Here is a 27,241-nt window from a genome sequence, read left to right as displayed (position 1 = left end):
TCGCCCCGTCGCCGGGGTGATTTCACTCACCCCTCCTCTCCCTGTCTAATGGTGCGGCCCGGGGTGCGCTGCCCAAAGGCCTCCGGCCGGGAAGCGCCACCGCCTGTGTTCGGCTCAGCTCGGGGAGACGCTGCTGGGCCCTTGGCTCCATGGCGCTGCCAGGTGAGGGGCCCGTCCTGGCGGGGGGGGAGCGGGCGCCCGAGGAGACCCTTGAGACACCTGGCGCGGGAGGCAAGGAAGGGAGCCTGGCTGCCCGGGGCCGTCAGCTCCCCGCAGTGGCGGTGCGGGCGCCCCATAGTGAAACATCCGGTCGCCCTTACTTGAAGGGGGCAGGACCCCTCCTGGGAGAGTGAGTAAAGAGCAGAGGGCGGAGGGGACGGTGCCCCGCTCAGGCCAGGTGGGAGACCGGGCCAGGTGGGGCAATCCTACAAAACGGTGCCCAGGGTGAGAACACAAAGTGAAGCTTTAAAAGAGCCAGAAAGCGAGTGGGGACCCCGTATCAGCCTGGAGGGGAAGTGGTCACAAAACAAAACAGACTGAAGGAAAAAAACCCAGATTTCATGGTGTGGAAAAGTGGCTTTTATACTGATAGGTTAAGGTCAGAAAGGCTCATCATGATCATCTAGTCTGGCATGCACATTGCAGGCTACAGAATCTCACACGCCCACTCCTGTAATAAACCCATAATCTGGCTAAATTACTGAACCCCTTGAATCATGATTTAAAGACTTCAAATTACAAAGAATCCACCATTTATAGTAGTGTGACCATACAAGTGGCCGGAGCCCCATGCTGCAAAGGAAGGTGAAAATCTGCAGTCTGGTGTCACAGAAACCTCCTTTCTGATCGCAAATATGGCAACCCGTTAGACCCTGAGTGTGTTCATGAAACACACCAGCTAGATAACTGTGGGGGGGAATATGCTATAGTAACTCACAGCTCTCCCCATCTAATGGCCAATCTCTGGCTATTGGAGTGGAGATATTTGCTACTAGGAGTTGTAGATGGGCCACATGCCATTGTAGGCAATTTCATCATAGCATCCCCTCCATAAACTTATCAAGCTGTGTCTTGAAACCTTGCCTTCACTGCTTCCCTTGGAAAGCTATTCCAGAATCTCACTCTGATAGTTAGAAATCTTTATTTAATTTCAAGCCTAAACTGGTTGATGGACAGATTATAGCCATTTGTTCTTGTATCATCATTAGCTCCTAATTTAAATAGCTCCTCTCCCTTTTTATTGCTCTGATGTGTTTATAGAGAGCAGTTGTATCTCCCCTCAGCCTTCATTTGGTTAGGCTAAACAAGTCAAGCTCCTTAAGAGTCTGTCTATGCAGCAAAATATGTCCATGCCAGCCGACTCAGGCTGCGAGGCTGTTTCATTGCTGTGTAGGTTTCTAGGCTCGGTCTGGAGCCCAGGTTCTAGGGCCTTGCAGGGTGGGAGGGTCCCAGAGCTTGGGCACCAGCCCAAGCCCAGAAGTCTGCACAGCAATGAAACAGTCCCACAGCCCAAACCCCCGAGCCCAAGTTGGCTGTCGTGGGTCAGCCAGGGATTTTTCTTTGCTATGTGGACGTACCCTAAGTCTCCCCTTGGAAAGTATGTTCTTTGTTCCTCTGATCACCGTAGCAGCCTTTTTCTGCCCCTGTTCTGGTCTGAATTCATCTTTCTTAAGTATTACAGATGAGGTCTCACCAGTGGCTTGTAACAAGGTAATAACATTTGCTTATATCTACTGTAAATACCTTACCTGATGCATCCTAGGATTGCATTAGCTTTTTTGATGGCCACATCACATTGGTGGCTTATGGTCATCCTGTAACTGACCAAAACTCCAAGGTCGCTTTCCTCCTCTGTCATTTCCAACTGATATGTCCCCGGCTTATAGAAAAAAATCTTGTTGTTAGTTCCTAGGTGCATGAGCTTGCACTTTGCACTATTAAATTTCATCCTGTTGCTATTGTTACACAGGGTTTTCAGAACCCAAAGCAGTGATAACTTAACTGTTTCTCTGCAGGCGGTATCAGGAATAAATCAATGGGGACACAGCTCCTCCATCTGATCAATGATTGGCACAAACAAGAGTGTTTTTACCTAAAACTGGTTTTTTTTATTAGGTCTCAAGCACATGTGCATGCACACACATGCTGTAGCAGTAGCTTCAGACCATACTAAACCTTTATATTTACCGAAGTTTAAGATGGTTTTGAGGAATCAACAGCCAGCCTTCCTGGGGCCCTTCTTCCGTCTAGCTGTTGGAGATCTTAGGTGTCAGATCCTTGTCCAAAGAAAAAGCTTCCTCAGACTGATCCAAAGCATATTCTTTCACCTAATATTTTATAGCTAACTTTAAACAAAGCACATAACTTACAGTGATTCCTAGTGGGTCACCAGAGTAACCCCTAAAGGGTCACCAATTCTCATAATTTCAGCAAACTACTCATTATCTCGTATCAAAGCATTTCTAGTCATAACAATAAAACGTACGTGTCAGAGGCACTTAAAACCAAGGTCGGCTGTCCAAACATTCCTTCTATTTTCACTAACTCCCTGTTCCATCCTCCCATTCTTATTAGTAGAACTGCAAACATGCAGCTGCACGTCTTTGCCTCTCAGGGCCAAAATTATTCCTAGCTATGCCATGCGGGGGTTTGTTTTTTCAGCTAGCAGTGACTGAACATACAAGATGGCCGATGGCAGTATTGTCGCATTCTGGGGTTACTGAAGGAATGTCAAATTCTGGGTTACACTGTTACTCCAATTTTCAAGATCATCCACCCTTCTTGTATGATGTTCCAGTGCTCCTCCATATTGGCAGTATCTCCCAACTTTGTGTCATCTGGAAATTTTATTAGCGCACTCCCATTTTTTGTGCCAAGGTCATTAATAAAAATGTTGAATAAGATTGGTGTCAAGACTGATCCCTGAGGAACTCCACTAGTAACCTTCCCGCAGCCTGACAGTTCTTTTTTGCTATGGCCAGTTGTAGTCTCCCCTTTAACCAGTTCCTTATGCGTCTTTCAATTCTCATATTAATTCCTATCTTCTCCAGTCGTGAGTTTCAAAAAGAGAGACAGGCAGACACAGAATTTGGCTTCTTGGATGATCTTTTCTTGATCATAGGCAAGGGAAGGAGATAATTCCATACTAATTCTGCTGGGTCTCTCTGCATCACTACTAAATACACTGGACCCTCGCTAGAACGTGGGGTTCGGGATCCATGCATGGTACCGTGTTAACGCAGGGACCGCGTTATAGCAGGGGCCACGTTACCATGGATCCCAATTTAAATATTTAAATTTGGGATCCATCACCGCGACCACGCTATATGCGAATCCGCGCTCTAGCGACACACGCTCTAGCGAGGGTCTGCTGTACTCCTATTACAGCCCAGTAAGTGTGGGGATGAACAGAAATATCCTGAAATGACTACAGTCCTTTCTCTCAAACCGAATCCAAAGGTTTATTATGGGCAACTGTTTCTCCACCTCCATAGCCTCTGTCTGCAGTCAGTGTCTCACAAGGCTCAGTTATTTTTCTCACCTTATTCTGTGTCTATGTGAAACCTTTGGGAATGCTGGTGACAATGTACAGGCTGAATTGCCAACAGTATATAGACGATACCCAGCTCTGCCTCTGCTTAATGTAGAGCATAAATAGCTCTGTATCCAGGCTTTCTCAGTATGGAAATAAAATTAGCTCTTAGTAGAAGAGCAGTTGAATAAAGGTGAAAGCTGAAACTCTTGGATGCAAACTATCTGGACCTACTAATTTAAAAATGTCTGACTTTAATAGCTGCCGTCTAACATCCTCATGAGAGATCTTTATGGAAAGAGTGTAATCATCATATGAGATGACTAAATCATCTGGCTTATCCCAAATACAGAAAAGAAATATTTGTCGAACAGTTTTGCCTTTTCTGCGTTATTATAATAATTCCACCAGTTCCATTTAGTAATGGTCCAAAACCATTATTAGGGTTCTTTATGTTCTTATATACGTTTTAAAAACTCGTCCTTTTTGTACTTAACTCTGCTGGACATAGATGTCTCCTTGTGTCCATTTGCTTCCCTTATCAATTATCTACAATTCATAGCTTCTGATTTATATTCATTATTGCTAACTTCCCTTTCTTTCATTTGTTATATATTGTTTTATCATCATCATTATTATTATTATTATTTTCTATAGCCCCCTTCACTTCCCCTTTAAGCCAGGTCAGTTTTTTAACCAGTACAGCTTTTCTGGATTGTGTTATTGTGCCTTTTGGGGCATCTGGTAAAGTGTTCTTTAAAAATTCCCAAATATCATTCACATTTTTGTGATTAAATTCTTCCTCCCAGCTGATATGGCTCATAATTGTTTTCAGTTTTGTGAAATTTGCCTTTTTAAAGCACCAAGTGCATATTTTACTGGTTTGGACTTTATTCTGCCTGCATGTAACAAATGTGATCAAATCATAATCACTTGTACCTAAGCTACCACTAATTTTTAGTTCTGTGATGAATTCCTCTTCATCTGTAAAGAGGAGATCTAATGTAGAATTTGCCCATGTTGAATGCAATACTTTTTGAGTTAGGAAATTGTCATCTAGAATATTTAGAAATTCTGAGGATGTGTTAATACTGACAGCATGCGCCCTCTGTATGTCACTCAAACTTAAGGCCCCCATGATCATACAACTTTTTTTTCCTAGATATTATAAATATGTATTTAACAAGCAGGTCACCCTCTTCCTTAGTGTGATTTGGTGGTCTGTAGCAGACACTAACTAAAAGCACAAAATGGGGGTATATTTAGGACATTGAATGCTTATGGATCACTTTCTTCTGAGTTCTCATTGTCTTGGAAACAGATAATGTCATTTTTGACAGAGTGCCACTACTCTTTCCCTTTTGCCCACTTGATATTTCTTAAATAAATTATAACCATTGATATTTGCATTCCAATTATGCAAATATTCCCATCAGGTTTCTGGCACCAACTGGATCAAATTTTTGTTCATAAATGAGCAATTTCAGGCTCCTAGCATTGGCGTATACATAATTAAAGATTTTTTTTTCTCTTCTTGTCCTTTGGTTCCTTGATTATTTATGTTCACAGCATCTCAGATTTGTACTAAATGAATGCCCATTTCTTCCCTCTTCTTGTTCTCTCCTTTTGTTATTAGTTTAACGCCCCCCTAACTACTGTAGCCAGCCTGTCCCTGAGAAAAATGGTTCCCTTTCTACTGAGATGAAGGCAATCCAAACTGTACAGCCAATTCTCCCCATAAGTGGACCAATATTCCACAAAGTCAAAACCCTACACCCCCACCACTTACCTAGCCAGAGGTTCACTTTCAGAATCTTTTGACTTCTTGGAGATCCTCCATGTCCTTTGGTGAAGGAAGACAGAAGATCACTTGGACATTCTCCTTCTTCAGCTCCGTTCTGAGTTCCCTGAAGTCCTCTATTATCTGTAAGAGATTCCACAGTACAGTGGCATTAGGGCTGATGTAGACTATCGCCAGTGGATCCTTATCCACCAACTTCAGAAGCCTATCCAATCTTAGTGTGACATGATATTTCTTGGCTCTGGGAAAGCAGCATGCCGTCTTTTGTCTGTCAGTCCTTGGCAGAATGTCCTTTCTGTTCTTCTTGTTGTAGAATCCCCGACAAAGATCATCAATCTTCCTTGGCCAGTTGAAGATCTCTTTGTGGGCAAGCTTGATTTTCTTACAGGGTGGGCCAAGCACACATCCACAGGTGTGTCCTGTACATCTCTCTGTTCCATAGACCAGCCAGATCTTCAGAGAGATCTTCCACAGTTTCCACATTAAGGACCTGGTATCAATGGGAAACTTCTAGCTGTGTGGAATTTCTCCTAGGTCCACTTCTCTCTGGTGGCTGCAGCCTACCCATCTTTGTCGGTCTCCAACTGTGTAGAAAGCCACCTTGACTTCTGCCTTTGGTCATTAAGAACTGCTATGCCTTGCTGACTTCCTCTCTCTGACTCCTTGGTGGCCAGTTTGTCTCTTCCAGGAAGCTGAGGTACTGATGTTTCCTGAACTTAGTTGTCTAGGAACTCCTCAGCTTCTCTGATTCTCAGTAGTATCTCTACTTGCCCTTCTAATATAATATTTTTTTTCTCCAGCATGGCCACCAACTTGCACTTCATGCACAGGAAGTCCCAGTTTCAGGCAGGAAAGAAAACATGGCACATCCATTGTAGGTTACCCCCACTGTTCTGTCCCTGGCCACTGCGCAATCAAACATAGATCTGGACCTGGAAGGAAATTCTCTGTCCGCCTCTGAACTCCTCCCAAAACCATCATGTTAGCTACCTCTGTTCACAGCTCTTGAGTTCACCTAGCAAGTGACTTTTTATACCAAGTCTCCCTGCTTAGCTCAGCTCAGCCGCACCCATCACTACCAGGGAGTAATTAACTACTAAGACATCAAACAGCAGGGCTGATCAAAGGTAAAAGGGTCAGAGCCACATGGCCCTTACCAAGACATCAGCAAACAGAGCTGTCTCAGCTGATTACTCAGGGGCCCATGGCCAGCAGCCAGCGATGCAGCCCATACACAGAGAACTAACAAGGATGAGAGACTGCCGCCTCCTCAGCAGTCTGTTCCCTCTCTGCCATCCCTAAGTCCTGTGATCTTGCAGCTTGCTGCATCTCACCATCCTTCTAGGCAAGTGTCGCACTTCTGAAGACCTCAACTAGTGCACTGAAGTGGGAATCCTCCTGCTGAATTTAGGGAGTCTGAAAAAGATGTGTGTTAGGGAGGAAATGAGACTGACAGAAAACTCTGCTTCATAATATGTATGTGTCCTGTATTGCATAACTTGTCAGTGTCCTTTAATACACTGGGAAATTAGCTTTCTAGAACTCTTACATGTGGGTTTGATGGGTCCTTGGTGTTCTGCAGAGCTTTCTGAAGACAATGAGCATTCCCGCAAGCCAAAGATAGCTTGATAGGAGCTGATGTACTATTTTGAAGTTCCCATTTAAAATCTGGTTATTTTTATTTTATTATTTTTATGATGTAATATCATTAATCTCTTGTCCTGTTAACTTAGAATTAGTTAAAGGATCTAATTCAGCCTCAAACCTCATGTACCAATTTTGAGGCCACTATTTATTTTTCCATGGGGGGGGAAGTAGGAGGGGAGTTTAAGGAGGAGAATCAGTTTACAGTTGCAACCTTAACTATGAAGTGCCAGCAGCTGCTCCATAATGAAGTCATGTCATGTCAGTGTAAGCAAAGAAGAAATGGGCTGTCGGCTTGTTTATTGTAAGATCCTTGGGACAAAGGGACTCTCTTTCTGTTCTGTATTTGAAAAGCACCTAATACGGTGAAGTCCTGGTCCATGACTAGGGCTCCTAGACACTAGGGTAATATTAGTGATATATAATAATAAAATGGGGGAGGGGTTGTTTTTTAATGTCAAGAATTTTGTACATGTAATTGCAACTTAAGTCTGCAGAAGTATTCTGTTATTAATAAAGAGCCTTGATTCTCTTCTGGTGGATTTTCAACTCAATTAAGCAGCCACAACAAAAGAATCAGAAAAATACACAAATTAAATTATTATGCAACTTTAACATCACTTTCAGAAGGCTAAATTCTTCAGATTTTTTTGTACAGAATATCCTATCGTAGGAAGAATTCTCAGTGTCTGATTTCTGACTTTACCTGAAGTGTGCTTGTTTCTACCCTCTTTAATTTTTTTACATCCTAGCTTATTGCTTTACAAAGGATATAGCATATTCTACCACTAATGAAACTATTTCTGAGTTACTAAATTAAGATATCAGAAACAAAATATTAAAAGTAGGGCTGTTGATTAATTGCAGTTAATGCACGTGATTAACTCAAAAAAATTAATCGCAATTAAAAAAAATTATCATAGTTTTAATCTCACTGTTAATAGAATACCAATTGAAATTTATTACATATTTTGGATGTTTTCCTATATTTTCAAATATATTGATTTCAATTACAACAAAGTGTACAGAGCTCACTTTTTATTATTTTTTCTATTACAAATATTTGCTCTGTAAAAATGATAAACAAAAGAAATACTATTTTTCAATTCACCTCATACAAGTATTGTAATGCAATCTGTTTATCATGAGAATATAGCTTACAAATGTAGATTTTTGTTGTTTTTACATAACTGTACTCAAAAACAAAACAATGAAAAACTTTAGAGTCTACAATCCACTCAGTCCTACTTCTTGTTCAGTCAATCACTACGACAAACAAGTTAGTTTACATTTATAGGGGATAATGCTGCCTGCTTCTTATTTACAATGTCACCTGAAAGGGAAAACAGGCATTCACATGGCACTTTTGTAGCTGGCATTGCAAGGTATTTACGTGCCAGATATGCTAACCATTTGTATGCCCCTTCATGCTTCAGCCACCTTTCCAGAGGACATACTTCCATGCTGATGGCGCTCGTTAAAAAAATCTGTTAATTAAATTTGTGACTGAACTCCTTGGGGGAGAATTGTATGTCTCCTGCTCTATTTTACCTGCATTCTGCCATATATTTCATGTTATAGCAGTCTCGGATGATGACCCAGCACATGTTGTTAGTTTTAAGAACGCTTTCACTGCAGATTTGACAAAACGCAAAGAAGGTAGCAATGTGAAATTTCTAAAGATAGCTACAGCACTTGACCTAAAATTTAAGACTCTGAAGTGCCTTCCAAAATCTGAGAGGGATGAGGTGACGAGCATGCTTTCAGAAGTCTTAAAAGAGCAACACTCCAATGCGGAAACTACAGAACCCGAACAACCAAAAAAGAAATATCTTTAGAAATTTCACATTGGTATCTTCTTTACATTTTGTCAAATTTGCCGTGAAAATGTCCTTAAAACAAACAACATGTGCTGGGTTCATCATCCAAGACTGCTATAACATAAAATAGATGGCAGAAAGCAGGTAAAACAACAGGAGACATACAATTCTCCTCCAAGGAATTAAGTCACAAATTTAATTAACACATTATTCTTTAACGAGCGTCATCAGTCCATTGGAACGATGGCCATAGCACGAAGAGGCATAAGAATCTTTAGCACATCTGGCATGTAAATATCTTGCAACGCCAGCTACAATGGTACCATGCCTGTTCTCACTTTCAGATGACGTTGTAAATAAGAAGTGGGCAGCATTATCTGCCATAAATGTAAACATATTTGTTTCTCTTCGCAATTGGCTGAACAAGAAGTAGGACTGAGTGAACTTGTAGGCTCTAAAGTTTTTGTTTTGTTTTTGAGTGCAGTTATGTAACAAAAAAAACTACATTTGTAAGTTGCACTTTCATGATAAAGAGATTGCACTACAGTACTTGTATGTGGTGAATTGAAAAATAGTATTTCTTTATAATTTTTACAGTGCAAATATTTGTAATAAAAATAATATAAAGTGAGCACTGTACACTTGTATTCTGTGTTGTAATTGAAATCAATATATTTGAAAATGTAGAAAACATCCAAAATATGTAATACATTTCAATTGGTATTCTATTGTTTAACAGTGCGATTAAAACTGCGATTAATTTTTTTAATCGCAATTAATTTTTTTGAGTTAATCACGTGAGTTAACTGCAATTAATTGACAGTCCTAGTTTGTGTTTATCTCGCAGTCTAGAAATCATAATTTAGATTTTGTATGTCTCTGTGGAAATATATATGTACAATTAATGTATGAGTGCACATGACAAATTTTATATAATTTGTCATGATTGTAAGGTGAATGAAAATCTGTTTTGTGTTTTCTTAAATTTTTTTTTATTTCAATTGGATTTTGGATTTAAATCAGACTTTTTTAATTTACGTGCAGATATAGTTAAAAAATATATCTGTTGAAAATTAATTTTTAATTGACAATCTATGTTAAAGCCTACATTTATTATAATCTATTAAAATCATTTAGGCTAAATACAAGAAATACTATTAATCAGTACGTTTCCTGATAAAGTATTAAAGAAAGTCAAAGCTCTGAACTGGTGGAAGTCACTGGCTAAGCACCTGGAACCAGTTTTTGTTGAAGTGCTAAACCAGCTTTTGACAGCAGTAGCCTCTTCTGTAACGGCAGAGAGAGTATTTTCTTCATTCCAGTTTATTTCAACTAGTTCAGTTCAATGACTACTTCATTCAAAGTTAAGAAACCTAGTGGGAGGTGGAAAAGCAGGAAAGCTTGTTTTCCTCTTCCAATCTATAAACAAAAAACAAGATGTAAGAGGATGATCTCTACTATTTAGTGATATTTCAGAACCCCATTCAGCAAGGCCCACAGGTTTACTCACAAACCAAAGGAAAGCAGAAAGATTGCTGCTAACCCCGAGTTCTTGAATCCAGTGTCCAGGCTTCATTCACACAGGTACAGAGTGCCACATCTCAGTGATCAGGTGGAAGATAGCAGGCTAATGAATTGTCTGTCGGATAGAGACCTCAGGTCCCAATATGATCTTTTATACACAGTATTACATATCACCTTTTATCAATACTCCTCATTCTTTAGCCCAATCGCTCCTTTTCTATTTGGTAATATTTACTATCCTGTATGATAATCCAGATTACACACTAAATTATATAACATGTTTTTCTAAATTTTTAACAATAACAGAACTATCAATTCTAGTTATCTGACAGAAACTTCCCTCATTTTCCCTAGACACACCAAAAACTCAATAACAGAATGTCCAGATGTTACGATTCATTGCCAGGAACCTTTGTTCACACTGTCCTATCTCAAAACATTATACAGAGGTCATAACCATACTCAGTTATGCAGGCATACAAAATCTTCATATATATTGCTCATATATTACTTCTGCATCTATTTATGCACTAATTGCTAATCAGTTATCCACTAAGTAAGGATTAGGCCTTTATCATGTAGTATGAGGTAAGCTTACCTAACTGATGCTTCATTTACTTATATACTTGTTCTAAAATCTTGAAGGACATGGCGACCAGAAACAATCAGTTAAATTTACTAACTATAGCTAATACATTCTTTGTTTAATAAATTTGTTCGTTTAAGGGTATGTGTAAACTGAAATTTAAAACCCCTAACTGGCTCGTGCCAGCTGACTAAGGCTCACAGGGTTTGGGGTAAAGGGCTGTTTCATTATGTTTGGGTTTAGGCTGGAGCTTGAGCTCTGGAACACTGCCCCCTTGCTCCAGCCCAGAGCCCAGCTCCAGCCCACGCCTGAACGGCTACACTGATTACTGAACTGCCCTTTACCTTAAGCCCCATGAGCCCAATGAGCACAGGCCAGCTGCAGGTTTTTAATTGCAGTGTAGACATATCCTTAAAGGGAAAACATATTATGATAAACTTTTTTTTCCCTATGTATCCAGCACATTTAAGGTGGTTTTATTTAATTAAAAATGCTGCTTTGGGAAATTCTTAGTTGAATTTTATTATTTATCCAACTAGAGCTTGACAAAAATCACTAGTGAAGAAATCTGGTAAATAAGACATGCATCATTCACCATTTTCTAAAATAAAAAAGTAAAAATTAAGACTCTAAATGTAAGTTAAGCTATATAATTGCTTGAATAAATATATATAGATATAGTGTGTCCTCCTAGATAGCAAAGAGAAGCCCCAAATGTAGTTTAAAGTACAGTTGTAGTTGTAATCAACACATTTTAATGGTAGGATGATTTTCATTTGTTGCCATTCTTTAAGAAAAGAACTAAAAAAATTAAAATGCAAAACATCATTAAAATAGATGATTCCAGTAATTCAGAGTGGATTTATTTAAAAGTACTTGGCACTAATTGTTTTAACATAGAATATCAGGATTACTGTGATAGGATATACTGTAGAAAAGTGACTTTGGAGATGTTGTAACACTATTGTATTCTGTTCCCCTTTACATTATGGCTCAATGCTTTTGGTTACCAAAATAAGTAAAAAGTGTGCGAGAAGGTGCATGTTATGGGAGCAGCTGATGCCCCTTCTGATAGCATGGTGGCCTGTGTGCAAGCACCAGATATGATTGTCATTCACCTCGGGGGAAATGATTTAGGAATGTGTAAAGGAGTGGACTTAATGTTCAGAACTCAGAGGGACTTGGGCCAGATCCTGGAACTTTTCCCAGGAGTAAAAACTATTTGGTTGGATATGTTGTGACACAGCATGTGGCAGGAAGCTGCGAAGTCTCCATGAGTTGACATGGGTAGGAGGTCTGAGAAGAGGGAGGTGGCCAAAATCATAGATGGCATAAGGGAGTTGGTGATTTCTCATCCTTACATAGCATATCGGGCAAGAGTTATTCAGGGCAGATGGGGTTAACCTGCAGACTTAGACGCTGATATGTTTTTGGCTGGTATTGAAGAAGGCATCAGTAGATTTCTGGGAACCCGGCTAGATATGGGGGAAGGTAGCCAAGCTAATTGCTGGTGCCTCCTTGTGGCAGATGTCCAGTGCAGATACTCCATAGGGAATGGATACAGTGATCAGATGAAATAGATTGAGAAAGGATTTAAAGGAGGTATTCTTTAAAGGAGTGGAAACGGGTGTTTAGGGGCTGGTATGACAGGGAGTCAGCCCCCCTTATTTGGGGAGGGGGTGAGAGGTCCCAGCAGTGGGATTGCTGGGGGCCAGGATAGGTAAGAGGGAGCGCTGTCTCCGGGTGTATGTAAATAATTAGAGAATTATCTGCACTGTAAACTTTTATCTGCCGGGTACTCCCAGACATTTAGGAATAAAATTGCAGCCTTATTAAAACACATCCAGTATCTCCTGTCCTTCTGGCATAGCCGGACAATAGACCAGATATTAGGTTTTCTAATAGAATTCTCTAATGAATAAATCACTGCAGAATGCATATGTACTTTAACACGGTGTCAAGTCAAATAAAAAGGATAAAAAGAAACTAAGTTCTAATTAGTAACACCCAAAATTAATGGAAGTTTGTTTGTTTTCAGGTGGAAATAAGGATAATATCAGGGCAGGATGCAAGAAGTGTGGCTATCGTAAGTATGAAGGCAATATAAAGATGCCCAGAGTGCAGTTTCTCTCAAACTTTTGAAAGCTGAGCCATCTCTTTGGGAAAATGAAACAGCGCGCGCGCACACACACACACACACCCCCTCTGCAGTCCGTTGTTAAAAGCCTGCCTATCATAATTTATACTTTTTTTTTTTTTTTTTTTTGTCAGCTCCCTATCCCCACATGGTGGAAAACCTTAGTGTAGCTCTTCATAATAAGTAGGGCCCTACCAATTTCACGGCCATGAAAAATGTGTCATGGACCGTGAAATAAGCCCTTCCCTGTGAAACCTGATCTCCCCTGTGCTGCTGGGAGCGCCCCAGCCAGGGGCTTCTAGCTGCAAATTCCTGCTGGGGAGGGACAGGAGTTCCTCTTCACCTGCAGGGCTGCTCAGGGGTGGGGGGGATCAGACCCACTTCTGGGTACCTTTTGGGGTTGGGACCTCCAGGGTAACAACACAGTGAAATTTCAGATGTAAACATCTGAAAACATGAAATTGACTAAATTTAAAACCCTCTGACTGTGAAATTGATCAAAACGAACCTGAATTTGGTAGAGCACTAATAATAGGATATTACTACTTTCCTACATGCTTCAATGAGAAGTGAAATGGCTAACAAATTTGACATTTTAAAGTATCCTCATTGGTATCTGAGTTGGCACCCATGTTCATAGAATATCAGGGTTGGAAGGGACCTCAGGAGGTCATCTAGTCCAACCCCCTGCTCAAAGCAGGACCAATCCCTAATTTTTGCCCCAGATCCCTAAATGGTTCCCTCCAGGATTGAACTCACAACCCTGGGTTTAAGCAGGCCAATGCTCAAACCACTAAGCTATCCCTCCACCTGCTCATTTTGATGAATGAGCAGTTTATATCTCAGAACTGTTCAAACAAGAATTTTTGCATTGGTTACAGTCATTTCACGTTTTGAATGTTTTCTTCACTATACCAGATACAGTCTTTCTTTTTCTTTTCTTTTTTTTTTAATTGAAAGCCGAGACGCTAAAGAACAATTCAGTGGCTCTTCCTCCCCTCCTTCCTGCCCAAGAAAGCTGTTCCTTTGCATGCCCCACTCTTTGGAAGACACTACCATAAGACACTACCTTGCAAGTGCTGTAGCTGTTCTTTATCGTTTCCATTGTATGTTGTGTTGCATGGGCAGATCAGTGATTATTCTCTTAAATCTTAGCACAGAATTACACTATAAACCAGATAATTTTTTTAAAGATAGTTTTTAATACTAAATCCTCATATTACATGTTTGATACTATTTAAGTAATTAATTATTCCCTTAATTATTAATGAACATTTTGTTGACAAACCTTTCAAACCATTTTTAATTGATTTAGAAAAAGGTTACGTGGTGAGAGAGGTGGTCGACTTTCTTCCAGCAAGTTTTGACACTGCGTTCCTTTACTTATCAACGCCTCTCAAGGCAATTAGATGTTAGTATAGAATTAATTGTTTGATAAGTGCAGTGTTGTAAACTTTCTGGATATGAAAGAAATTAGGAAAGCCAAGTAACCTATTCTGTTTTAATGTTCCCTACTGCTTTGGCTTCAGAAGATTATCTTTGATGGGAAGAAGCTGTGTTTGTAGCAGTAATTAGCCTGGTTCCTGTGGAGACTTCTAGCAGGGTTTCCCTTTTGTATGGGGCTAAATTATGTTTTCAGCTGACAGCTTTACAAATTATCATAGATTTGAAGCTCCCTTTTTTCACATTTTTCCCCAGGTCCATTATTTCAGATGGGTTAGGAGTTTCTGTTGTCTGGATACAAATTTAGGATTTTTGGCCCCGCATTTTTTAAAAATACACATTGCTACAGATAACTGCTGCTGCAAAGCGTTCTTTAATGAATAGCATTTCTAATATGGACTGTATTAAAAAGGAATTAGTCTATTTATTATCTCGAAGCTAGAAATGTTTAACGCTTATTACAGTAATTGGGAGAAGGTCATAAGACAGTTCATTTCACCGTTATCCTGGAATTTTGATTTTGAGCTGATCATAGAAAGAATATATTGAGATTTATTTATTTTTAAATGGCAAGCTGTCGCTTCCACCTCACATCTGTCTTTCTGGTTCAATCCCCATGTTTCAGTATAAGTTCAGTGTAAGCTAGTTTCAAATTCCTTTTTTCTAATGTGTCTGTAAAGCACTAGAAACTCAGACACGCACATATGTTTTAGAAAATAAAGAATGACATAGTATACGAACACATTTTTAGTTGATAACCTTTGGTTACTGCAGATATAATTTGTCACTGGAAGGGAGCAGACTCTCTCATTTCACTCTTTTTAAAAAAATAATTTAATTTGGAAAACATTTCACCTTCCTTCAAATCATTTCTTCAGGGAAGGGTATGCGACACATTCACAAAAAATGAAGAAGACTATGCAAAAGCTTTGAGGGAAGTGGTTCTAAAAATAAATTGATAATTGATGGGAATAGCACCAGATGCTAACTGGAACTCTCACTTCCTAAAACAAAAACATTTCTGCTCTATACACAGCCCCAAACTTTGCGATAGTTTTTCAAAGTGATATTCCTTTATTTTTCCACTGACAAACCAAATTAAAGTCCATCCCTTTTACGAAATCTGTGTAATACTAAAATGCATATTTCTCAGCACAAAGCAGTAACTCGTTAACATTATTTTATAATTTGAAGTATTTCTGCTTGTGGTTCACTCTTTTGATTTTTATTCAGCTGGTCATCTGACATTTGAATGCAGAAACTTTCTCCGGGTGGACCCCAAAAGAGACATTGTTTTAGACGTCAGCAGTACAAGCAGTGAAGACAGCGAGGAAGAAGAGCTGGGAAAACTGCAGGCCTTACCAGAGAAAAAGAGTAAGTTTTTTAAATAACAGAGCATAATCCTAAATCGGGAAACTATCTCATTTAAACTCTGGTAGCTGTCATTTAACTCCTTTAGAGTTCACTTTTTACTCTATCTTATCCAGTGACCTAAAAAAATTGCTTTTATGGGATGGCTCCAGGCTAAAGAGATCTGAGAGCCCCCCTGACACCTTGTGGAAAAATTAGAAAAGCTTCGACTTAAAAACATTTGACCAAGATTTTCAAGCATGGGTGTCTACATTTAGGTTCTTAAATCCAAAAGATTGTGAGTTTGGGAATGTGCAAATGCGGGGAAAGTAATATACATTATTTCATTGACGTTATCCTTTGTTTATTGCATAAAACTGAAATGATTCTCTTTTTCTCTCTCCTTCCCCCAAGTAAATGATGCCTCTTTAAATGCTTTTCTTTGTTCAGTCTGTTTCTTCTCTCGAATTCGTAAGCATTATTTTGTTTGAATGCAGCTAATAGTTTTGATTTTTCAGTTAACATTTGGAGGGATAATTGCTCGCTCTCTGTCTTGGGGAAATGAGGCTCAGACTCTATAGAGGAAGCTAAAACAGGTGGGGTTAGTTAGTCCACAGGTACGCAAGTTCATCAGAAGATGATGCAGGAGGGCTAAGGTTTCAACCTACAAAAAGGTCCCAGATGGTGGATGGGGGTCTGTTCTAGCATACTATGAGCCCCCAATTTAGGAATGCTGGGGCATGATATTCTGCTGTTACTTTGCAGTTAGTCTTTGTTATTCTCGGATCATGTATTTTAGATACACCAACCCTGATGCACTTTTCTTAATATTTTTTACTCATTTGCATTATTATTGCTCTCTCATTCTAGACCCTGCCTCCACTTCCTAATCAAAACCCTATCTGTGTGCATGTCTACACTGCAATCAAGGTGCTGCAGGTGTAGACATACGCAAGCTCTCTTTAATCTAGCTAGTGTGAGTACTAGTACGGTGAAGCCACAGCAGCACAGGTGTCAGCATGGGATGTGCAAGCACACCTGGGACTCTGGGTACGAGAGCTGGAAACTGGGAGCACTAGCCCATGCTGAAATCCTTGCTGCTGTGACTTCACCGCTATTGGTATTCACTCTAGCAAGATTAAAGCTAGCTTGGGTGTCTCTGCATGTGCTACAGTCACCTCTAACCGCAGTGTAAACATACTCTGTGAGGAGGTTATTTTGATGACATTAGGAAGGCGAGGTAGAGAGATGTGTTCCAACATAGCCTTCTGTATTACTAGAACACTTCAAAAGAAAAGCTTGGACCTCTTTTGGTAAAATTAGTTGCTGAATTTGCTTTCCCAAAAAGCCTTTCTTTTGAACTTGTGGATAGGAACAAAGTTGTTCAGAAAAACTGTGTACTTGTGGACCTAGGGATTTCTGAAACCATGGCTCTGAATGGCCACTCATTTAGGAAAAAAGGGTAAATGTAGCCCTGGAGAGAAACAGTTAGTTGTACGTAGATATTTAGAGGATAGTGTGTTATCCCTATCTAGTATAGATGTTCTTCCTTAAGTTGTAGGTGCTCTATACAGCATTTTTGAAAACTCATCTAGGTTTTTTGGAAATGTTTTCTCTCCTGTTTTTTTAAACGTCTCCCACTTCAGGCTGCTTGTTCCACTAAACGTCAAAAGTCATTTTGACATAAAAGAATGATGGTCACACATGATTTTAATTGGATGGACAAATTCAGCACTAAAAGGTAGATGTTTCCTGGGAAAAATCTAATTCAAAGACTGAAGGAAGTATTATAATCAGATATTATACATCCTTGCATCTGGTGTCATGGTTTTAATCTTATGGAATTACTTAAAATAAACACTGGCAATCTTAATATTATGAATTTTGAATTTATAGGTTTTACATATCTTTGTTACTAATATCTGAAGTTTATTATAGTTGGCATTATGGAGGGATGATTGCTGGATGTCCATGTCATAGCCAACTCCTCTTCTTCAACAGTTCAGGTTTGACCCTCGTACCGAGTATTGAGAATATTTGCAAGAAAATGAGCTGGAGGTAGTGCTTGTCCCATTCGTTTTTTTTAATGCTTGTAATTTAACTCTGTCATTGCATAGTTCTCTTTTTAAGATCTCACTCAGTTCCTTCCAAATTTCAACAGCATCAGCAATAAAACAGCTATTTCCCTGCATTTTGTTCAAGGCTACAGAAATAGGTTTCAGGGTACTCAGCATGTGTTCAGCATTTCTCTTAAGCCCAGTGTTGAGAACTTTGGCTGTGACAGTGCCATCTATTTTTTCACGATTTTGTTCACAAACTGTCATCAGATTAGGCCAGATCTTGATATAGTGCTCAAAACAGTCCAATACTGAGTTCCATCGCACGTCTTGTGGGAGAGTTAGCTTGGTTCCTCCCACTTTTTTCAGAGCAGCTGCTGCAACATGGTTGTTACGGAAGTATTTTGCAATTTTAACTTTAGCCTTTATTTCTGGAAGACTGAAGTCTTTGGCTAGGAGGTACATCAAATGAGTACTGCAACTGTATGTTGTTAGCTTGGGACTCTCTTCTAAATAATTTCTTCTCATCTTGGATACATTTGCAGCATTGTCTGTGACCACACTGCATACTAGACATTTGAATTTTTTTCACTGTTTTTGTTATAGCTTTTACTGCTACTTCTTGTAAGTATTTTGCTGTGTGTGCATTTCCTGATGTATAAATTGTCTCTGCAAGGAAGACATTCCCTTATTCTTTTGTCACACAAGCACATACAACAGGATCATTGTGGACATTGCTCCACTCATCAAGATTCAGGTTAACAATTTTACCCTCTAGACCTTTTGCAAACTGCTCAATTTCTCTTTCATACACTTAATCCAACAATTTGCCTGCGACATCTGCTCTGTTGGGTGGATTGTATCCTAGTCTTAATGACTGAACCATGTTAATGAAGTGTGGGTTCTCAATCATACGGAAAGGAGAGTTTGTTGCATAAACAAACCGGGCAATGTTTTCATCAATTACCTCTTTTTGTAATCTGCTGATTCTTCTTACAAATTCATCTATGGTTGCTTCTGGATGATGGAGATTTTTTTTTTTCTTTTTGCTATAGGTAATATACTGTGGCTATGTGACATACATAATGTGACTGAAACACGATCGTTGGCAGATAACTCTGAAACTATAGAAAATGATGGTGATCCTGAAGGTGGATAGTCTTCAGAATCCTGTATGTTGAGGATGGATTCTCCTAAACAAAATAAGTCAATGCAGTTATTTAATTATTATTACGACACTGAAGATCCTATATGTTCAGAATGTTCCTTTCATCATCTTCAGCGCAGCTTCCTCCTGAGAAGGAACACTTCTCATGATGTTGTTTCATTCGGGCAACCAGGCTTTGCATTTCTTTGTTGCACTGTTTGCATTTTGCACGCATGCCTGCGTTACCCACAAGTAGAGGAACTTCATTCAAATATTCCCAAACTGGGTCTCTTTTACGGCCTGCTGCCATTATAGGTTTTCCTTTCTAGTGAGAGAATGGTATAGTAGATCTTAAATCAATGAAGACTACACTCAGAAAGACCTCAAGACTTCTGGAATATGCTGCTCAAACAGTTTCACTTGTTTCTACTGCCTGTCCTTCCCTTCTCACATTTATCTCCAGACTTCTTCTCCTTGTCCAGATCTATTCCGCCCCAACAATCTTCTATTCATTTAACTTTTTGAAACGTTGCACTTTTAGAGAGAGGTAAGGGATTGACTCTGTGTACACAAATTTGCAGAGGGACAATAGGGTTGAGGTCTGTTTCTCACCTCTCTCTCTATATATATATTTATTTATTTAAAAACATTTTTGCTGTTAACAAGCATGTTATCTCTAGAGACACAAATCCAGTTTGAGAACTGCAAAACTAAGCATCTCTGACAGTATCTTCTAAACTGAGCACTGAGTCCCATTGGGTTGATAGAAAGATTAACCTAAATAATCTATACAGAAGACCCTGGAACCCCATAAGATTAGGTCCCTAATCCATGATCTATTGGAACTCATTTACAAAACTTTTCTTAAACATTACATGAATATATTGTCTCATACTATAGAATTAGAATTTATAATCCCTATTCCATGATGAGATATCTTTAAGCTATAATGTATCTTACTTAAAATGATCTTTAGATAGGCTTTTTGCTCAAAAAGCATTTTATCAAAAAAATCGAATTTAAATTAAAAAAAATCTGATTAAAAAAAAAACACATTGATTTTTATCCTTCCAAGGGGAGTAGGTTTCTATTTGATTATTTGCCATTACTTTGACAAACAGAGGTGATTGCATATCCTTCCTTGAAGTAAAGAATGGCCCAGTTTACAGACTCCTTTAGGAGTTTTCTCCTGATCTGTGGGACTAGATACAACCTGGTTGGAGGGAATCAGGTTTGTTATGGGTGTTTGTTCTTTTTTGGAAGGACGCAGATCAGTACAGTACTCTTGTTTTAAGGTTCTTCCGTTGTGGTGTTCCATTGTTTGGGGACTGATGTGGTCTATGGCCACATTATCTGTCCTACCTTCTTCATAGGCCACACCATTCTCTTATGAGTTTGCATAATTCTTCCACAAGGAAATTTTAAAGGTATTAACAGCAGTTGTCACCGGCTGCCATTTTTTCTCAGTAATGACACTTTTCCTTTATCTAGTGTGTTCCATTTGAATATCTCAAAGTGCTTGATGGAGAAACTCAGTCACAGAGAGAGAAGTAATTTGCCCATGGTCACCGGCAGTGCTGGGAATTGAACCTAGGTCATCTAGGTCACAGTCTAGTGCTCTGTCTGTCACTGTATCCCTTTCTGCCATGTGTTGTTTCCCACACACACTTTAACATAATTTAGTACTAATGAAATATACTAACTGAACTGCCTTAATCAAAGTTTGCTTTTTTGTTTAGTTTTTTAAACCAGTGGTTCTGAAACTTTTGTACTGGTGACCCCTTTCACACAGCAAGCCTCTGAGTGCGACCCACCTTATAAATTAAAAACACTTTTTAATATATTTAACACCATTATAAATGCTGGATGCAAAGCGGGGCTTGGGGTAGAGGCTGACAGCTCGCGACCCCCCATGAAATAACCTTGCGACCCCTTGAGGGGTTCCAACCGCCAGTTTGAGAACCCCTGTTTTAAACTAAACAGAACGGGGAAAGTAAGCGAAGCTACAGTGGAGGTTTACCCACAAGTGTTTTCAGTCACTACCTTGACAAGCTACCTGACTAGAACAACAAACATTTGATTCTCCATGCCTGTTCAGACCTTTGTACCTCTGGTGAGATTGCCAACAAAGGGGTCAAATGTGGTAATATTTTTTGTGACATGTGCCTTATACAGTATCCAGGTTTATCAGTACCAAGTTAGGTTGCTGTAATATGCTGATGAGCCACAATAAAGTGACATGCATGTCCATCATCCCACAGCTGCCATGGATAAATCCTACTTCGGTATAAACAATTGCTGTTGTGAGAGTGTCCATATACAGTCTAGACTACACACAAAAATAGTAAATGAGATGGGGGATATGAAAGTTACTCAGATAAACAAGAGGGAGTGTCTGTTGTATTCGATACATGTGGGAAATAGGACCTCCTTTCAGGTCTTTGAGTTTCAGATAAACGAGGCTTGACTGTTACTAAAGAGTTAAAAAGGACATTAGCATGCAAACCTCCTGAAGGGGATGTAAACACAGATATACTGTTGTGGAGGAAGAGGTGCAAGGAGCAGCCTCTTGTGAATGTAGCAGTTTTTACCATGTTTCACATATCTAATTTTATTCTCGGTACTTAGATGCAGGTCCTTTACAATGTGAGTTGTGTAACCAAAGTGCGGATGCTCTGCAAAATATTTGAAATGAGTCTGAAAAATAGCACTTGGTTACAAAATGTTTTGGTCTTGAAACAAACATTAGCAATAAAAAAAGTACTGATTTCAGTGAGTTTTTAAATTAATTTTGAAGTTAAAAAGGAAAAATATTTTGTATAAAATGCAATTTTTATATCCACAGATACAAGTCAGGAGGAGGAGGAAAAGAAGAATCTAAAAAGAATAAGCAAAGAAAAATCCAAATCAAAGAAATTAAGGAAAAGGTAACTTACAAATACCTAATTAAGCCTAAAACAGAATTTTCTTTATATTTTAAAATCCAAAATATACTTTCCAAATTGTTACATCCCGTGCATGTTAACCTTTTATTTTTGCTTCTACAAAAGCACATATACTAAATTTGAATGTCTGATACAGAATTTTTACTCTATAAAACTAAACATACTACTAATCTTTTGCATACAAATGAGGAACGTGGCTAAAAAGTGATAGACATGCAATTAAAAATGCTAAAAGAAGACTCTTGTTTACTCTAAACAACAATATAAAACTATTTAGAATGAGAATTTAAATTAATAATTTGTTTGCTTGATATTCTACCAATCACCATACTAAGACTCTGTTCCTACAAAGATTTATGCATGAGCTTAACTTCATGCACTGTGAGTACCCCCATTGAAGTCAGTTGGGGCATTAAGGTGTAGCTATGTTAATTCTGCACACTAACTGTCCTTGTGGACCCTGGTAGTGTGCACTAAAAGTTCCCTGGTGCACTTTGACTATTACTACGAAGAAGCCAAATCCTGCGTACCTTACTCTCACAAGCAGTAACAATGAAGTTTATGGAGCTGTTCTCAAGTAAGTTAAAGAGGATTTCCCCCCCCCCCCCCCCCCCCGCCCTTAAATTGTTAGATTTTTGTACTTAAAACCAAGTTACTTCATATTCATGAAATATTCTAAATGTCACACCAGATTTATCTCTTATTAAACAGACCATTCAGTTTAATCAGAATGGGTATATCTTTTGCATCCGGTAACATCTGCTCTCTGAATTGGCAGGGATTGTGGGAAGGGGAATGGTAGTACAGCCGTTTGTTTGAAGGTATTATTAAGTTAGATACTATTACTGTAGGTTTTCTCGTCAAGCTTTCATCTCCTTATGTGCCTTGTTTTCATGCTTTCAATCCATTTTCTTTAGACCTAAACATATAAGATCATTTGCCTATCAATAAAGTTTCAACCTTGAAATGTCTCCATTCCATAGTTTGGAATATGTTATAGGCAGAGCAAAGAAATAAAAATAACATTTAAACCAGTAAGGTACAATTAGTGATTAATTTACAAGCAGGAGTCACTAACTCTTTCCAAACGTAACCCGCACATTTGTGAACACTGTTAATTAAGGAGTACCACAAATCTTGCTTTCCTGGTGAGGCAGCCTCATCAGAGAGGCCAAGGTTTGGATGAGCATGGATATGGTTTGCTTACCCAGTACAGGCTGGTGTGGACAACCTCTATACCTACAGCATGCATTCATGTGTTTATACAGTCTCCAGCATTAAATTCAGCGTAGAAAGAAAAATAAAGTGAATATATACATACCCTGACTGGTAATGTAATCTGTATTAATTTGGGGTTTTTTTAACAGATCATCTTCATCAAGTGTCACTGACGAAGAAGATCCAAAACCAAAAAAACAGAAATGCCACAAAAAAGAAAGGAAAAAGGAGAAAAAGAGTAAATCTAAGAAAGGAAAACATCACAAAAAAGAAAAAAAGAAGAGGAAAAAAAGAAAAACGTTCATCATCTGATAGTTCAGACTCTTCTAGTAGCGACTGAGGAGTTACTGCATTCAGCTTTCATTAACCTGAAAGATTAGGATTGCTTACCTTTCATATCTATCCTATATGTGCTTTACAATACTGTCAGGTTAAAAAAATTATATATATATTTTAAAAGTACATTTATTTACAAATATCCACAACTTAGGTTATTAAACCGAAAGATTTGCGGGGTGGCGGGTGGAAAATCTACATGTTGTTGTTTTTTTGCCATTAATGGTGTTTCACTATTTCCATTCTATGCAAGTTGACCAAGAAAATAGACTAGTTGTTTAAACTTTTGTGGTTAGTTCATTTCTAGTCAGTTTTTGATTGCTCGCTCCCATGCATGACCAGAATATTCAGATTGCTAACACGTGCAGGGAAAGATTTGAACTAATTAAAATGTACTTTCCACTGGAATTTTTAACAAAATTTGTTGAAACATTTTTATTAATTTTAAGTTTTCTAAAACCTTGATTTTTATTAAAATAAAAACCTACATGTTTGGCATAATTCCATATCAGCCACCACTTAAAAGCAATAAATAGAGACACTGGTGAATAAAAATAAGGACATTGAGCTAGAAGAGAGGGTTTTTTTGAAGGGACAAAGTGGGGGAAGAAATAGTAAATATTTGCTACAAATAAGAACAGTCTCTTAAAACTGATCTGGTAATGTACTTTGAAACACATGGCAACTGTTTTCCATCATACTCAGAAAGTGGCCCTATCTATACATGGACAAACATAACACCTATCATTCTTTAGTTTCCTTTTCTTCTTTGTAAAATAGATAGATGTAATGCTGTGTCTACACTATGAGCTATGGGAGTGATTCCCCTGCTCATGTACACATACATTAGCTCTCATGGAACTAGCGCATGTATAAATAGCAGTAGAGCCGTGGTACCATGGCAGCAGCAAAGGCACTGCTGAGCTCGACTGAGTACGTACCCACTAGTTTCAGGCGGATGTGTATAAGGCATATACCGTTATCCATATTAAGTGACAATCCAGCAATGTTTTCTACAGTAATGTCCCAGTGCTGTGTCAATTTATTGTGTTAAGATTACCTACTCACCTCTTTTAAAAGAGGCAAGGGGAATCAAAGACTGGCGCTTTGGATACTCTTGATTATTTCAACTCCCATTCACCATTATCTTTAACAGTAAATGGCTTTATAAAACCAAAAATATTTTCTTCTATTATGTAACACAGCATGTGCCCTGTTGTCTAAGGACCAGCTCCTGCTCCACTGAAGTCCGTGGCAAAATTCCCCAATGGCTATAATAGCTGGATGATCAGGAACCTAAACAGTAATATTTCTTGTTTCAAATTACCTCAAGCCCATTGCAGGTATAGAGAGTCAGTGTGTCAGGAATTATTCCATTTATACTGGTGTAAAATCAGTATAAGTGAGTAGAATTAGGGCCATAGTCTGAACCTTACTGCTGTACCTCCTTAACAAGACATAGGGCTTATCTATCCAGTATGGCAAAGCGTGCCACAGGGTGTGATTTGTAAAGCGCACTAATGTGCTATGCTCTAACTGCCCCATGGAAATCCTGCTGCCATGTTCTAAAAGGTACCTAGTTTGTGTTAACCTTTTCCTGTTTGAAGGACTGTTAACTTGAATTAGACACTTTTAGACAGTGATAGCAGATTTTACTCGGGGCAGTCAGAGCACAACACCTTAGAGCACTTTTAGAAATCACACCCCCTAGCATGCATTGCCTGTGCCATGTAGACAAGGCCATACCTAGTTAATATATTTCTAAGTAGTTCATTTTTCCTTTATTTTGGACATAATAGGACACTTTTTTAAAAATACTGTGATATTGGCATATGTAAAATTTATATTTGAACCTTTAAAACTGGCCTATGAGCAAAAAATTAATTAAATCTCCTTTTACCCAGGAGCGGAACATTTAAGAAATTTATTTCTAAAGAGAAGTGCAGAGAATATTTTAAGATTTAACCTGTATTGTGCTTTATATCTGAAATGTGTTTTTAAAATGTAACTAGGAAGTAGATATGTGACCTTGATATTGTGCTTCCCTTATGTAACTGATTTGCAGATACTTATTTGATTTCTAACCCTTCAAATTTGCACAAACAATATTTTGAATTCAGGAAGCGATTAATAAAATGTTACCTAGACTTTTGTGCAGCCTTTTACAAAACTGCAAACAATGTAATGTATTTATTGTACAATTGTAGTTGCTGTTTATTTGCCACTACCCCGATGCACTTCCATTTTCTTGATTTATTACCAGACTGTTTAGTACATTTAAAAATTAATTGGCATAAGTGAGGTCAGGTAGTCTTCACAGATTCAATGGTCAAAATATTTTTGTGCCCTCAAGGTTTTTTAACTTCTGACAATTGTAGGTATTCAGGCTCCATCCTGCAAGTCATCGAGCCCCTCCTTCAATATGCTGAATGCCATTAATTACCATTGATTTGGGACTTGAGGGAGGTCAGTACCTTACACCAAACCTTTAGAGTGAACTCTGAGTCTTATATATTTATTGCAAAGAAGAAAAATGTAATTTGATGATAGTTTGGAAACTGAATGGCTCAGTGGATTAATAGCGTAGGGGTCACACACTTTGTAGCTTGTGGAGGCCAAGCATACTGCACGCATCAGGGACTCCTTGTATTCCTCCGTTCCACCCCACAAGCTCTTCGTGTGTCCCCCTTCCTCCTGTGCCAGTGGCTCTAGGGATGAAGAGGGGGCATTCCCTCCTGCCCTGTACCAGAGTCCAGTGTTCTGCTCTCCCCCCCCCACACACACACACACACAAAAGGTTCTGTGTGACCCTTTTCTGCATTACCAGGGTCCCCTCTTCTCCTCCCATGCCAGTGGCTCTGTGTAGAGCCCCATTTCCTCTCCCCTATACCAATGGTGTGCACACCTTCTTGCCCCGACCCCCATTATTATTTGTCTGAGATAAGTCATTCAGATTGTCAATGTGTTAAACTCTATTGGAAGGATAAGATGAAATGGGGTAATGTTATGCCAGAAGACATTAATGGGTGTCATCAGCCAGTTTGATTTATAGACAATTGCAGATGTCCTTGAAACTGTGGCTGTGCTAAGCAGATGGCAGGAGCTCCATATATCCCCCATTTCCCCTTTTTGGTTTTCAGTTTTCCCCAATAGGAATAGGTTTCTGGCCACTGAAGCGTAGAATATACCCTGATATTTTGGAATTGATCATATGTGGTGTTTGAAAGTTACCATGCTACATCCACACATAGAAATGCCATCACGTTGAGTATATGTGCTTGCAAGCTCAGCTAAATATGGAGCATATCATCTCTGTGATGTTGATAGGAGTTTGCCCAGGGCAGCACTCACTAGAAGTTGTTGCCATTTGATGGCTGTTTGACCTATGTGAAGTGAGTTGGCAGTTAGTCTGGTTTAACTGCATATGTGTGTACATCGCAGCAGCCTCAAATAAGTACCATTGTTGGCAGCTTCAGTAAAGAGGCCAAGGAGTTGAAAGATTATTGAAACTGAATTACTTTCTAGGCCTAAAGGGGGCTCTTCTACATGAGAGTTGGAGCTATTTGAGAATGTTTTCACTGTTGCTCCTAAGCTTGACTTGTCACGTGGATGGAAACAGGATTTTAGCCTCCAGAACGGTCAAGCCTCCATTTCTCACTAACATCAAATACTCTTTATAGTATTAAAGAAGATTGAGAGAT

The 27,241-nt window shown here is 39.0% G+C and overlaps 1 protein-coding gene across 1 annotated transcript; it reads left to right on the top strand.

The window, feature by feature from the left end:
• The first annotated feature begins 76 nt into the window (after positions 1–76).
• SREK1IP1 (SREK1 interacting protein 1) lies at positions 77–25,687 on the top strand. The gene is given in 6 exon segments (XM_037902908.2): positions 77–162; positions 12,946–12,993; positions 15,721–15,861; positions 21,887–21,968; positions 23,354–23,489; positions 23,491–25,687. Coding segments are annotated over 6 exon segments (474 nt in total). The 5' UTR covers positions 77–149; the 3' UTR covers positions 23,545–25,687.
• Positions 25,688–27,241: the final 1,554 nt, after the last annotated feature.

Source organism: Chelonia mydas, chromosome 5 (genome assembly GCF_015237465.2).
Source record: "Chelonia mydas isolate rCheMyd1 chromosome 5, rCheMyd1.pri.v2, whole genome shotgun sequence".
NCBI lineage: Eukaryota > Metazoa > Chordata > Testudines > Cheloniidae > Chelonia > Chelonia mydas.
Note: the sequence above shows the minus strand (reverse complement) of the source record. Positions and strands in the feature narration are given on the sequence as shown.